This window comes from Brassica napus, chromosome C7 (assembly GCF_020379485.1).
Source record: "Brassica napus cultivar Da-Ae chromosome C7, Da-Ae, whole genome shotgun sequence".
Lineage (NCBI taxonomy): Eukaryota > Viridiplantae > Streptophyta > Magnoliopsida > Brassicales > Brassicaceae > Brassica > Brassica napus.
This window is the reverse complement of record NC_063450.1, coordinates 36,456,562-36,468,735: the sequence shown is the minus strand read 5'-3', so window position 1 is coordinate 36,468,735 and position 12,174 is coordinate 36,456,562. Positions and strand designations below refer to the sequence as shown.

The following is a 12,174-nucleotide window of genomic DNA, read 5'->3' as shown; positions in this document are numbered from 1 at the left end:
ATTCAACCTTAAGACTCAGACTCATGGGCTTGGAAGGATTTGCTGAAGCTTCGGCCTCTTGCGGAAAGGTTTATAAGTTGGGAAGTGGGGAATGGTCTGAAGATCAGTTTTTGGTACGACACTTGGACACCCTTAGGACCTTTAATTAAGTTCCTTGGAGAGCACGCCACTAGGAGGCTTCGGCTTCCTCTCAACGCATCAGTTCCTGATGCATGTTCTAAAAATGCTTGGCTGCTCCCATCTCCAAGATCAGATAATGAGGTCCTGCTCCATGCTCATCTCACACTCATTACCTTGCCAACTCAAAACGCCTCTGCAGACATGGTTTACTGGTTAACAAATGGACTCAGGGACACGGTTTTCTCAACAGCAAAAACTTGGAATGAATGTAGACCCATGGAATCTAAAAAAGAGTGGTCAAAATTGGTCTGGTTTAAAGGATGTGTCCCCAAACACGCCTTTCATATGTGGACTGCTCAGTTAAATCGTCTTCCCACCCGTCTAAGGCTAGCTTCTTGGAACATGGCGATCCCAACAGCTTGTCCTCTTTGTTTATTTGGACATGAATCAAGGGACCATATTTTGCTCCATTGTGGTTTCAGCGCAGAGATTTGGAGATTGGTGCTATCCAGATTTTTTTCCTCGCAGACTGGTTTCTTGAACTGGACTGAGCTTCTCTCATGGATCAAACAGAGCTCAAGCAGAGCTCCAGCTCTTATGAGGAAGATTGCAGCTCAAACAACTATATACCATATATGGAGACAGCGAAACCATACTCTGCACAACCATATCGTCATCCCGGCGACGTCGGTTTTCAAGTCTCTTGATCGTGAGATAATGAACATCATTCTTGGCAGACGACACAAAAAGGAGTTCTCTGCGCTTCTATCTTTGTGGCTGCGATTAAGCTGATCAGTTATCTCTCTAATTTTACCTTATTAGGTGTGTGTAATGTTTTCCTTGTTTTATTTTTTTGCCTTGGAAACATTTTGTCTAGAACTCTTTTGTAAGTTCTTTGTTCATTTTATATGATATTAACATTCTAGCAAAAAATAAAAAATAAAAACTACATAAATAACATACTTACGCCCTTAATTTCAATCATGATGTTTTTAATTGGCCTTCTATGAAATCAAAAGAAAGCTATGTGTGGATATATTAATCTAAATGTAATTTACAAATAATTATGCAGTTCTATTGTAAAGTATATTGAGGGAAATTCGTTATATATATAATTTCTAAAAAAATATTAGGAATAATCTAGACGATTGAGAGGCATAACTTGTGACTATTACATCTTGCGGTGAATGATGATAAAGTTTTGACGAGCACTAAACAAAAAGACAAATATATAACTTGTGACTATTACATCATTCGCAGCATGATGATTTTTAACTTTTTTTTATGTAAAACTATCAATCAGTGTTAAACAAAAAAAAAACTATCAAGCAGTGAGTTTATGAAATAAAGATTTGATCAACGTTTTTAGCTAGTGACTATTACATCCTATAAATTTTCTTAAATACCTAACATATAGTTTAAAAAAACACCTAACATATACACGTTTATGAGGTACAAACTTCACAATCATTACATTGATTAATTTTTTAAAAATCTGTCCACATAAGTCCTATAAATACACAAAGCCACACCAACACAAAAATCCACCACCACCAGCACCCCCTAGCTCGTCTCTCAATGGAGACCATGAGAGATAAGCCCGTAAAATTCTCATCTTCTGTTTTCTGTTTGATCATTTTATTATCGATCTATAACTCCAGGGCGGAGCTAGGACGGTTGGTGCAACCACCAAAATCCGATGGTACACTCAGTTTTCTCGTTGTCGGCGACTGGGGAAGAAGAGGTTCTTACAATCAGTCTCAAGTAGCTCTTCAGGTACGTAAACATAGGTATATACATATATATGTATGCCTTATCAAGAATCAATATTTCATCCTTGTTTCTAATTTGGCTCATTTCAAGTTCTTTTATACGGCGTGGTTACTGGTTAGAACTGATATGAGAACTGAGAAGAATTAGAAGAAAAGACGAAGATGATTAGATAAATCATATAATAGTTAATAGTATATGATATCTTAAGCGAGAGAAGCGTGTAATATTGTGTTTTCTTGACGTCTAATGCATTCTTGAGTAAATTACTGATCAGGCTATTGAAGTAACCGATAATAATAATAACAATTACTAATAAACCGACTATTGCATGTAAAACGTAATTTCAGTCTTATTTAAAATTTTGATATTTTAAAATTAGATGTCTAAATAACAGGTTGGAGAGGAGAATGATGTTTTTATATATTTTTGTTATTTACGCAACTTTTCTTTTGTGCGTGTTAATGGGATTCACTAAAATTGCATAAAAATAAAATGTTGCGGGGATAATTAATAATCTTAAATTATTTGCATTGCATCTTCTATTTCTACTTGTATACGTCATCTTTGTTTTCTATTATTTTCATATCATATATATTACCCTTTTTTATTTACTTTACTAATCAATATTGATTACTACTCCCTCCGTTCCAAAATAGATGATGTTTTGGAGATTTTTTGATGTTTCAAAAGAGATTATGTTTGATATGTTTATATTAGTTTTAGTTTTATTGAAAACTATGTGATTAATGATGTTTTATACTTATTTTTAAGGATTGGCTGAATTAATTTTAATTTATATTTTTAGTGTTATTATTTAAAAAATAGTGTATACTTTAATTTTTGCGTGTACATCCAAAACATTAAGTATTTTAGAACAGAGGAAATATAATTCTTTCTGTTCAGATGGGAAAAACAGGAAAGAATTTAAATATCGATTTCGTGATTTCGACTGGAGATAACTTTTACGATGACGGAATAACAAGTCCATATGATTGTCAATTTCAAGATTCTTTTACCAATATTTACACAGCACCCAGCTTACAAAAGCCATGGTATAATGGTAAGTAAGCTATATTTTCCAACTGAAATTAAGACAACAAATTGAACTAAATATCATTTATATTTCTTTTTTATAACGAGGTTTTTACAAATACTTTTTTACTCTTTTCTATCTACTACCAGTATTAGGAAATCATGATTATAGAGGTAACGTCGATGCACAACTCAGCCCGATACTGAAGGATTTGGACTGTCGATGGGTTTGTTTAAGATCTTACGTTGTTAATGCCGGTAATTAACTTAACAACAGAAAGTAAATATCATTTTCATTTTGAAATATATAATAACTACTTCAAACTATCCTTTTTGTAGATATCGTCGATATTTTCTTCATAGACACAACACCGTTCGTAGATAAATATTTTGATGAACCAAAGGACCATGTTTATGATTGGAGCGGCGTATTACCAAGAAACAAGTATCTTAACAATCTCTTAGCGGTAATCAACTTTGTACTCTCTCACACCCTAGCTTTTTGACATTCTATATTGAAATAGTATTAATAGATATTTCTAAGTCATTATCTTATTTTAAAATCTTTTTTATTAAAAATTGATAAAAATAATCACTCTGTCAAAGATATATACAATTATAGGATCTCGATGTGTCATTTCATGAATCAGTGGCGAAATGGAAAGTAGTGGTAGGTCACCACACAATCAAAAGTGCAGGTCATCACGGTATCACGAAAGAGCTTGAAAAGCAACTTTTACCTATCCTTGAGGTAACTTTTACTATCATAAAAATCAAACTGCGTAATATTAAACATGAAAGACTTTGATTTCTTGAAAATTAGGCTAATGAAGTGGATATGTACATAAACGGGCATGATCATTGCTTGGAGCACATAAGCAGCATTAACAGGTGACTCATACTTTGCATTAATCAATTCATCTATTAATTGTGGATTCTATATGTAACGTAAGAGGTTAAAAACAAAACGGTACGCATGTTTTGTGTTATCTCCAGTGGAATACAATTTATGACAAGTGGCGGTGGGTCAAAGGCGTGGAAAGGGGATGTGAATGAGTGGAACCCGCAAGAGATGAGGTTTTACTACGATGGACAAGGTTTCATGTCGGTTTATCTATCGGAAGCAGAACTGCGAGTAGATTTTTACGATGGATATGGTCGCGTTCTGCATCGATGGAACACTTATAAGAAGGGGATTTATACGGATATCTAAACGATCTGATTACAAAAAGTTGAGAAACAAATATTCATATTAGTATTTCATTGTTTTTATATTTGGTGGTGGTTTTTCACGTGACATAAACATTTTTTATGATGTGTGACTATTCCAGCTAATAAAGTTTGAGACAGGGAAATTTACATGTAAACTAAAGACATATGTCTATCCCCTTAACTTGTTTATTATTTCATTCATTTTCTTATATGCATAGCAGATACGCATGGTTCTCGTGGCGCACTGCCTTTTTGATTTTGGGTTAAAGTGTGTATAATATTTTGGATAATTTATTAGTAGTATATTATTCCACTATATTTAGATATTTGAAATTATTTAATTTTTTGTGATTTTTAAAATGGCCACAAGGATATTTTACTAGTTATTTCAAAATCTCAAAGATTATATTCATGCATCAAATATCCAAGAATAATACCATACAATCATACATGAATAGGGAAAAGTATATGTACATAATTAGAAATGAATAGAAAAAAATCTGGAAGATAAACACTTTGACGTAAACGCGTAAATACACGAGCATCGCCCAGACCTTAAATAATTATATTACATAAGCAAAAGCTGTATTGTATTTAATTTCCTTAAAGACTCAAAGTCCTGTTAATTTACATAGTAAAATGATTATATGACTTCTTCAATAATTTATGGACCATGATTTCCTTACGAATTCATCTAATATTAATTGGCACCTAGACTTCTCTCTCTCTCAATATAAACATTGGATTTCTTGATTTTCTTAAGACCAGAGAAAACAATTAAGAAGAACTAAGATGAAGATGTTCAGCGTACGTTTGATTTTTCTTATTCTATGCATCTTCTTCAATGGTTCTTTGTCAAAGCTTGAAAGGTTGGATCATCCGGTGACGAAATCCGATGGCTCTTTGAATATTCTGGTCGTCGGAGATTGGGGACGACAAGGAGGTTTTAATCAATCTCTCGTTGCTCATCAGGTAACCAGTAATATAAGAAAAACACGACTACAACGTTCGACAGTGTAAAAGCATATACATGCCTGTTCAAGGCTGCAAATACAATAACAGAATGGTTAATGAAAAAAAGATTAAAATTAACTTGAAGGATGCAATAGATGTTTCTGATGTTTGGTTGTAGGATAGAAATGCACTATTTTATATCAGGACTATGTTCTGTATATACCACCAAAATGATTAGGTTTGATTTTTAGTGGAAACGTGTTTTTATTTTAATATGTATGGTTGTTTGTTTTTTTCCATTAAATCATTCAACCTTTGGGCAGCTATTTGTATGGTGCGTACAATTCTTCATAATAGGAATTCATTCGTTGCTCAAAAAAAGAAAAAGGAAGTCATTCATTCTACGCAATACATAGACATTGAATTGATTAAAAAATCATTTTTTTCGGGGAATTGAACAACATATTCCTGAAAATATCCTTGTAATTGAAGAGTTGATACGTTTCATTTACAAAGCATATTCCCTAAGTGATAGAAAGAAAGAAGCTTAAGTTCTGATTCAAAATAAAACTAAACAAATAAATAAATCTAAAATATCCTAACTACGACGACTTTTGTTTGGTATTCAATATTATCTTTTATTGTAGATTTAATATAAAAAATTAGTGCAGCCAGATATTGTTAAATTCTAGAAAACCTCAACATGATCAAATGTCCTTACAAAAAAATATCTATATAATAAACTAGGGTTGGCCCGCCCTACGGGCTGGATATATTTTACTTGTTATCTAGATTTTTATTTTTTGTATGATTTTATGGTTTGTGTTTTAGATTTTCATTTGCAAGAGATGTGTATAATAATGATTTTTGTCTTGTAGAAAATTTTAAGTGATGAGAGGTATTATATTTATTTACTTAACGTTTGTTTGATGTTCGTTTATTTTTCTAACTTGTTTTTGTTTTTTTTATTTGTTGTCAAATATATTTTATGACATTATACTATTTTAGTTATTATTTTTATTTTTTTGCAATGTTTTTATAATGAGAACACATTTTATATCATCTTCGCATATATCAAACTAAACCTATTTATTATTTATTATTTATTAGTCTTATTAGAAATTAAAAGTTTATATTAGCATGACACGATTTTCATGATTAAAATGGTATACATTTTCCTAAATATTTGCTCAAAATTTTATATATAGTAAGTAGATTTGCGTTTTTATTGTTGTGGTAAAGTTTAATACTCAAAACATTGTTTATTTTATATTTTGTATATATCGAATGTACCTGTATTTTTTGTTTATTTTACATATTTTAATAATTGAACATGAATATATAATTCAGCATAATTGAAAATTATTTGTTTAAAAAAGAGAATCAAAACATAATTTTAATTATCAATATTTAAATAAATATATGACTGAATATTTTATATATTATTATATTTATGGACTTAATAAAAATATTATCCCAATAACTTATTAGGTTTTCTAAAATAAAATTCACTTATTAAATTTAGAATAGTTTTAATAATGGCTTCCTTATATATAATTAATTTATTGTATGGTTAGAGAAAGTTACTGTATTTTTAAAAGATATTTTTGCTGATTTATTAGACTATGATTTACCGAAAATATAATTTACTCTATACATATATATATCATGTTAGAACATTTTTTTTACTATAATTTTATATTATCCTTGAATGCTATTAATAAATTTTACAACAAAAGTCTCTTGGACTCGGAAAGTTATAAAAAAAATGGCTAATCCAATAGCGGATTCTGCAGGTGCCACTGTTGTAACTAATGAAGCAAATAGTTGACCCATCTTATCATCCGAAGAAACGGAAAATACCAAATACTTCCCGCGGGAAGTAACTCAATTTTTCATTTTTTGTTGTTGTTGCATGATGTAGTTGTTGTTGGGTAAGTTTAGGTAGTAACATTTTGTTGAAAATACTGTTAATAGAATGATTCTGATGTTATTTATTAATTTTATTAATCCTGGAATGCCTTGTAGAGGCTAACCATACTCTTGTGAAACCCTTACCAACGTTTTGTTGGTTATTAAATCTAGGGTTAAATTTATTCAACTTGTGAAGAATTAGCTTCATAGAGTTATTTACTTGGCTAATCTGAATTATCTAAATGCATTACGGTGAAATACTATTGACTGTCACCGGAAAAAAGAAAAATATGAGAACTGATAACTACATTATGTAAATGCACAGTTTGCAAATATGTTCTCAGCGAATACAACCAAGTGATTTTATATGTAGAATTAAGTAGAATGAAAAGAAATACTACACAAAAGATAAAGTACATAGAATACTTTTAAGAAATTCATAACATTGGATTTGGCGGTTTGGGTTCTCGAGCTCAACACATGGACGTAGGATCGCCAGGATAATAGCTATGACAATTTTGTTTTGGCCAATAACTCTTCTATGAACTCTCTGCACCGTAGCCAGATTACAAAAAAAAAAAAAATTATGCACCGTAATGTGAGAAACATGCAACTATGAACCTGAGCATGGCGAAGGCGAACCAAAGACCCATGTTCATCAATAAACTCAATCGCATTGATGCTACAACTTTGTCTAAAAATCACATGCTGGCAAGAGAATTTATGACCATAGAGCGTACTGAGAATATTTTATCTATCTAAGACAAAACACATATGCTTACTCTCTTATCTGTCTACCAGTAAAGTAGCGTAGATGCATATGCTTACAATTTCATGCTTTATGGTTTCAATTTTCTTTGACGTATTAGAAATACTAAGGATGTTAGCGAGAGTATTGTACGGGTTTGTAGATTTTCAATAGACGGTCAAGCTTTGAGCATTAAACTAAGAAACTGGAAAATACCTTTATCAAGAAAGCTTTCGAGTCCTCTCTCAAGTACCACATTAGGTTCTACATATTCATGAGCACTGCACCAAATCTAAGAAATAAAATATTAATCAGACCCAAATAATAATTAATCTAGAGCAAATTAGAGACATATATTGCAATGTATTAGAGAAGACAAAAGAATTACCTTTAAAAAGTGACAGACAAATCGTGAGCTACATGCTTCCTACACAACTCTAAATGTCTGACTGAATACTTCTATTTCGCATCTGCTTGAACAACATTCTTTTAAAAGTTTGCAATCCAAGCCTGCAAGGTAAGACAAAACCAACAGTTCCATTTATAAATTTAGTTTGTCTCCAATCTGAGGTTTTAATTTAAAAATATACGATGGAATTATAAGCAAAAACATTCCACTTGCCACAGCTGTTGACCCTGACCAAAATATCTCATGTGATTAGCTTGGCTTTTGTTGATCAGGTTCAGTTCACAATCTTCTGACCCGTTGAAGATTTGCAGTCCTTGCATGTAAGAATAAATAAAACACCAAAAAAACATAGAGAGGTTTAGCTAAAATTGATAAACAAAAGAACTCAAGAGAATAATGAAATAATCAATAAAAAAAGAAAGTAGGAACGATCTGTGGAGGCAAAGTCCAACGAGTAAACCAGCGACCAAAAACCTTAAAGAAACAAACGAATAAGCCACCGTCAAGGGTTACTCGCCGCAATAAACCTTCGGTGGCACAAAACCACCACCGAGAGAGGCGAGAAGAGGCTCAAGCTTCCAAGTTCATAGAGAGATACCAGAACAGACCAGAAAACCTCCACCACGGGCATAGAGTACCAACACAGAACCACTGAGGCATCAGACAAAGAGAGATCCGAGCAAGTCCACACCGGCAAAAAATATAGGAGATACGAAGATAAGATGAGATTAAGGAGATGAATACTCACACATATTTATACAGAACAAACACCGCCTTTCAGATCGAAACAAAGTATTGAAGACGACATGTGGGGGAGTAAATCACTGGGATTAAACACGAAGCCTTAACTCAGACGTTTCAGATCGTGGGAAGAAACGCAAACGGCGCCGAGTCGCCATCGCACGAAGTGGAAGAGACGACCTTCGTTTCTTTTCTGCAATGAAACGCCGGGTTTCATACTTATGCGACACGTGTCGAAGCGAGAGAGTCCAACTTATCTAGCTGGCATTCTATGTGGCTTCATGAGAGTGAAGCAAACACTCTTTTATAATAATAGATTTTTGAAAAATGGCAGATGGGAATTGTGGGAGAGCAACTAGACATAGATTTTGTGATATCACTAGGAGATAATTTCTATGACGACGGTTTAAAAGGAGACACTGATCCTGCTTTTGAAGCCTCGTTCTCTCACATCTACACTCATCCTAGTCTCCAAAAACAGTGGTATTCTGGTAATATGACATCCTTTTAATGAAGTCGCACAAAAAAAAAAGACATCCTTTTAATGATTGACTAATACTTATCTGTGATATCTCTGAATAATAAACGTGGGTTCAAACTCTGATATTATTGCAGTTTTGGGGAACCATGATTACAGAGGAAATGTTTCAGCACAACTAAGTCATGTTCTTACCCAAAAAGATTGGAGATGGTTTTGTCGCAGATCTTTTGTCTTATGCTCAGGTTCATTTTTCTTCTTCTTTTTCCTTTTATGTATCCATTATATTTAGGTTAATGACGGTAATGTTGGATTAGACACAAAAGATTTCTTGGATTCTGACTTAGAAATGTACTGTTTTTTTTTTTAAACTGGCCTTCAAACAGAAATGTACTGTTGCATAATATACATTGCCTTGGTAAGTCTAAACTCATATTTAAGTTTGAAATTCGAGCTATAGTAATATTGAACAAGCTAGCTCCCTGTGGTTGTTTCTCTTTGTAGAGTACAAAAATCCATTTGATAATTGTTTTGGTGGTTATAGGAATGGTGGAGTTTTTCTTCGTGGACACAAATCCATTTGTAGAAAAATATTTCACAGATCCAGAAGATCACACTTACGACTGGAGCAACGTGTTACCCAGGGATAAATATATCTCCAACCTCTTACATGTAATACATTTTGTTTCTGAAAGATTAATAATCACACATCTCCATCTTGATTTTGATATCGTCTGGTAATTCTAACATTTGCTATTGAAACATTAGGATTTAGATTTAGAGATGAAAAAGTCGCGTGCCACATGGAAATTTGTCGTGGGGCATCATGGCATCAAAACCGCAGGTCAACATGGCGTGACCCAAGACCTAGTCGATCAACTTCTTCCTATTCTGGAGGTAAATTGTTTAACGCTCAAAAAAAGATCATTGCATGTTATTATTGTTATTATTATTATTATTGTTATTATTATTCTTATTATTATTACTATTATTATTTTTATATCTCTATTTAGTACTTTGTTGTGGTCTTTTATTTACTATTGAAGGAGAATAAAGTGGACTTGTATATAAACGGACATGATCATTGCTTGCAACACATTGGATCTGACAGGTAAAACTCTATTTACATCTTCTTTTAATCAAAAAGAGGTGGTGGTTTACATTATTGTATGAAAAAAAACACTAAATCAGTTTATTTGAACTTAATTGAGTTTTGGGTCAAACATTTGGTTAAGTTTAAATGTTTACTATTAAAACAAAAGCTAAATAATTCATTGTTTCAAATCGGTGAAGTGAGATTCAATTTCTGACAAGTGGAGGAGGATCAAAGGCCTGGAGAGGAGTTATTTTGCCATGGGATCCAAAAGAACTCAAACTTTATTACGACGGGCAAGGTTTCATGTCTCTTCACATCACTCACTCTCAAACTAAGTTCATCTACTATGACATTTCCGGCAATGTTCTTCACCAATCCACCTTGTCCAAAAAGTCCAAAACTTTTGGTTCCTATAAAAGATTATTCCCCTAAAAAGATTGAGAGATTCAAACATACTTTAATTTGAGATTGTTTACTTATAAGATAATAAGAGATGTATCCATTTCAATTGTTGTATGGGTTATCTGAGACCGCATGATGTGCACATATATCACTGGTTCTAGCTTTTGGCCTCAAGTTATTGTAATTCTACAACATTCTCTATAATTGCTAAATTTTGTATTCAAATATGGTTTTTAATTAACAAGTTGGAAAGCAAACTCATGGAGTAATACTATTATTTTTACAACCTTGCAATTGGTTTACCAGTGTATGATTCTTCCAAACTACCCCAAAGTTCGCGATCATTACATAGATGGCGATGCAAGATCGTCTCTCAACTGGAGACACAATGGAAAAGGTGATCAAAATACCGACACTATTTGTTTTTTATGCAAAATCGCTTAGGAAACCACAAGACCATCTTTTCTTTTAACGAAGCTACTCAAGTATGATAAAGAAATACCTCATCAAAGGAGTTATGAAAAACGCATATACGGCCATGGATACGGCCATGGTCTGTCATGACTTCGACGACCACACATTACTACTACTTATAGTATGCATTTCAAGTACTAGTACACTCTATGGATCATCAACAAGACAATCCGAAATCGGCTAAGCGTTTTCCGTGAAACAGAAAACAAGAATTGTATGAGAGTGTTCTCATCTCATGGTTCTCTCGAAAACTCAATAACTAGATTGAACTGTGTATAAATCAGATTATGAAGCTTTTGATGTAAAACTGTTTTTTTTTTAAAATGAAAATAGTTTTATTATTTTACACTGTAAAAACCAAAGTTTTCTTCACTAGCTTCTCCATTCTCATGGAAACATCTTTTTCCGTCATAATTTTTTCGTTGATGGTGTAGACACGTTTTTTGGTGTTAAGTCAGCCACCATCTATTTCATGTGTTTGCACTTTTTGAACTTCGATCGATTCCATATCCATGGTGTAGTTAATTAGTTATCATGGTTTGCTAAACAGCAAGACAGATATCTCGTTGGAAAAATCGATAATGATTCTCATAAATCAACAATTTGCTTGTTTTCAAGAGATGCTTTCTCTTTCTCTAAGCTATAAGCCTATAACCTAACCACAACTTTTTATTTATTTTGCTGCTTGTTCGAACCAACTTTGTAATTTTTTTTTGATCAATTTAATTAAATGGACTGCGAAAATATTATACTATTTTAATTTGAACCCTTAAAGGAAAATGGGCCTTTAAAGCTTTAATTTTGAAGTCCATAATCATTAT

General features: G+C 32.5%; 2 protein-coding genes and 1 long non-coding RNA gene across 3 annotated transcripts; 2 read left to right on the top strand and 1 right to left on the bottom strand.

Annotated features, from left to right (window-relative positions):
• The first annotated feature begins 1,637 nt into the window (after positions 1–1,637).
• Positions 1,638–4,346, top strand: LOC106411036 (purple acid phosphatase 8-like). Its single transcript, XM_013851708.3, has 7 exons — positions 1,638–1,896; positions 2,797–2,953; positions 3,076–3,183; positions 3,265–3,392; positions 3,548–3,676; positions 3,749–3,816; positions 3,922–4,346. Exons 1-7 carry the CDS (start codon positions 1,699–1,701, stop codon positions 4,136–4,138), a joined length of 1,005 nt encoding a protein of 334 aa, XP_013707162.1. The 5' UTR covers positions 1,638–1,698; the 3' UTR covers positions 4,139–4,346.
• Positions 4,347–4,580: 234 nt separating this feature from the next.
• On the top strand, positions 4,581–11,104 carry LOC106407268 (purple acid phosphatase 7-like). The gene is made up of 7 exons (XM_013848108.3): positions 4,581–5,109; positions 9,238–9,394; positions 9,519–9,626; positions 9,926–10,053; positions 10,150–10,278; positions 10,428–10,492; positions 10,675–11,104. Exons 1-7 carry the CDS (start codon positions 4,930–4,932, stop codon positions 10,907–10,909), a joined length of 1,002 nt encoding a protein of 333 aa, XP_013703562.1. The 5' UTR covers positions 4,581–4,929; the 3' UTR covers positions 10,910–11,104.
• Positions 7,335–8,267, bottom strand: LOC106407270. Its single transcript, XR_001281695.3, has 3 exons — positions 8,142–8,267; positions 7,970–8,045; positions 7,335–7,555 (listed from the first exon to the last, which is right to left on the bottom strand). It is a non-coding gene; the product is annotated as an uncharacterized LOC106407270 (long non-coding RNA).
• Positions 11,105–12,174: the final 1,070 nt, after the last annotated feature.

Bases quoted from the DNA above. Each gene is read 5' to 3' on its own strand.
- LOC106411036 (XM_013851708.3), top strand. From the start codon at position 1,699: ATGGAGACCATGAGAGATAAGCCCGTAAAATTCTCATCTTCTGTTTTC. The intron at 2,954-3,075 runs GTAAGTAAGCTA...ATCTACTACCAG, and splicing joins ACAAAAGCCATGGTATAATG to TATTAGGAAATCATGATTAT. The intron at 3,677-3,748 runs GTAACTTTTACT...CTTGAAAATTAG, and splicing joins AACTTTTACCTATCCTTGAG to GCTAATGAAGTGGATATGTA.
- LOC106407268 (XM_013848108.3), top strand. From the start codon at position 4,930: ATGAAGATGTTCAGCGTACGTTTGATTTTTCTTATTCTATGCATCTTC. The intron at 10,279-10,427 runs GTAAATTGTTTA...TTACTATTGAAG, and splicing joins AACTTCTTCCTATTCTGGAG to GAGAATAAAGTGGACTTGTA. The intron at 10,493-10,674 runs GTAAAACTCTAT...AAATCGGTGAAG, and splicing joins CAACACATTGGATCTGACAG to TGAGATTCAATTTCTGACAA.